This window comes from Hordeum vulgare, chromosome 3H, assembly GCF_904849725.1.
Source record: "Hordeum vulgare subsp. vulgare chromosome 3H, MorexV3_pseudomolecules_assembly, whole genome shotgun sequence".
NCBI lineage: Eukaryota > Viridiplantae > Streptophyta > Magnoliopsida > Poales > Poaceae > Hordeum > Hordeum vulgare.
In genome coordinates, this window is record NC_058520.1 from 141,547,616 (window position 1) to 141,549,848 (window position 2,233).

The following is a 2,233-nucleotide window of genomic DNA, read 5'->3' on the forward strand; positions in this document are numbered from 1 at the left end:
CCTCCCATCACCCTCAAAGATAAACCATGATGCTTCATTTTCGGTGAGAACTAATCCTCCCATCCGATCTGACAGCCCTCCCGCCTCCGGTGGCTCCTTTCCATCTGTCGGGGAAGTTGATGAATTTCTACTCTGCGATCCCGTATCCTTCTTGCCCTCACTCATCTTTGTCCCTCGGGGAATCATTTTTGGAGCCGGCGCTGTCATAGATGACGTCGTTGTTGCCTTGCCCATATCCGCCGCACGAGGGGTAGCCGTCGACCTAGGGTTCACCGTCTTCCCTCTGCCGCCTCTCTCCGCCATGGAAAACCATGGTGGACGATCGCACACGTCAGTCAACCCTTACAGGGAACGCCGTCGTCCCTCCAAGGCCATCGGAATACACACCCCCACTGGCCGAAAACCCTAACCCTAGGGTTGGGCGGCGGTCGCCTAGCGATCGCCTCCCAATCGCCTCTATGTATTTTCAGTCAAGGTGAAGCCGCATTTACACCCCCGTGGGCAGCATTACATGAAAGGATAAAATGAGGTTAATTTGTTTCAAAGTGAAGTCAATTTGTGTTAAAGCGAGTGATAGATTAGCTGGTTTTGCCAGAATAGATGGTCGGACTATGACTTAGACTGGCCCTGTTAGATTTTAGAGTTGGTCCATGACAATTGTAAGGACCTTGTGATTGAGTAATACAAGTATTATTCCTGTAAAATAAATTGTGCTAAATTTTGTTAGGAAGATCAAAACAGTGATCTTGACTTCAGCCGGTATAGGCATAGACACTACTTTAGGTATGAATATCCGTGGCCGCTTTCAAGCACGGGATACCTGGGACAGCTGACAGCATTTGCCAAACGTCCACGTCCGTAGTGAAATGCACAATTTAGAATCACAAGTACTACTAGTAGCTAATAACTCATTTTAGACGTGAACACATCGTCGTCAGAGCAGCTGATGCCATCGCGGAACGGGAGGTGCAGGTTATCGAAGGCGTCGTCATCATGGCCAGAAAACGGGGAGACATCGTCCACCTCTTGCGTCTCCGTTGCATTCCTGCTCCCCTTCAGATGATTTTCCATCATTCTCTTCAGTACCTTGCCCTGCGCTTCTATCCTCAGCTGCAGATCTCGTTGCATCTGTGCGAGAAGCAAACGGAAGCACAGGAACAACATAGTTAGGTTAATCATGTTGCCGTACATTACATAAGTATATACGAGAGTTCTTCTGTCAAGTTCTTTCTAGCCTATTTCCTGTAAAAAAAAAATGGGTTCATTTTAGCCTGGTTAGTCACATCGATTGAGAGAGAACCTTAAGCTGCTTGCCGAGGCGTCTCTGCATGACGTGTTGAATGCGTAGCGCCTCTGTGATTTGCATTCCACTACGAAAGGTTTCACCATTAGTTAGCTCATGCCGTACTAGACTTCAGATGAGTTGCATTTACAGCAAAGCCGGTTAGCGAAAAGTAGCACTACCTCAACAATTCCTATATTTGACCATGTTTATACTTCGTGCGTTCCAAAATTCTTATTTTAGATTTATCTAGAAATGAATGTATCGAGTCACATTTTAGTATTTAGATACATTCATTTCTAAATAAATCTAAGATAAAAATTTAATATTTAGACGGAGGGAGTATAAATTATATCCACATGTACGACAAGAAATAAATAAATATAATAAAATATATTTTAGGAAAAATCTACTAATATTGTTTTGGTATTGTAAATACTGAAATATTTCTCTATAAACTTGATAAACTTGGAAAAGTTTTATTTTTCAAAAATTAATATACCATATGTTCTTTAACTGATAGAGTAGTACCATTTTAGGTCCGGATTTTGCATGTCATTACCGGCGGCTTTCTTCTCCACTGTTCTTGCTGCCCTCAAGAAAATGAGAAGATTTGTTAGTTGGTGGCATAATCGATAGTGAAAGAAAATTAATTAGTCATAATAAGGGTAATAAACAAAATTTACAAACAAAACTAAGCTATGACACAAAGAACATAATATTATTTATAATATAATACTCTCTCTGATCCATAATTAGCGTCGTAGTTTTGAACTAAAGTTAAACTAACATTAATTTAAAATTCTGATATTTATTTTGGATCCGAGGAACTAATTCTACCCTATTGTGAATCCAAATGTGAATATACTTTTTATAAAAAAGGCTTTAGTCCCATTTTATATAAAAAACAGCGACCATCCATAACCCGATATAAACGCACGCCATCATAAC

General features: G+C 40.9%; 1 protein-coding gene across 1 annotated transcript; it reads right to left on the minus strand.

Moving 5' to 3' along the window:
- Positions 1 to 762: 762 nt before the first annotated feature.
- Positions 763 to 1,867, minus strand: LOC123439688 (myb family transcription factor PHL7-like). Its single transcript, XM_045116378.1, has 3 exons — positions 1,814 to 1,867; positions 1,301 to 1,370; positions 763 to 1,128 (listed from the first exon to the last, which is right to left on the minus strand). Exons 1-3 carry the CDS (start codon positions 1,834 to 1,836, stop codon positions 901 to 903), a joined length of 321 nt encoding a protein of 106 aa, XP_044972313.1. The 5' UTR covers positions 1,837 to 1,867; the 3' UTR covers positions 763 to 900.
- Between the last annotated feature and the right edge of the window lie 366 nt (positions 1,868 to 2,233).

What these genes read in the sequence shown, in the direction of transcription:
- LOC123439688 (XM_045116378.1), bottom strand. Translation starts at nt 1,836, where the DNA reads ATGCAAAATCCGGACCTAAAATG. An exon ending in CAAAATCCGGACCTAAAATG is followed by an intron (nt 1,371 to 1,813) that starts GTACTACTCTAT and finishes AACCTTTCGTAG; the next exon opens with TGGAATGCAAATCACAGAGG. An exon ending in GCCTCGGCAAGCAGCTTAAG is followed by an intron (nt 1,129 to 1,300) that starts GTTCTCTCTCAA and finishes CTTCTCGCACAG; the next exon opens with ATGCAACGAGATCTGCAGCT.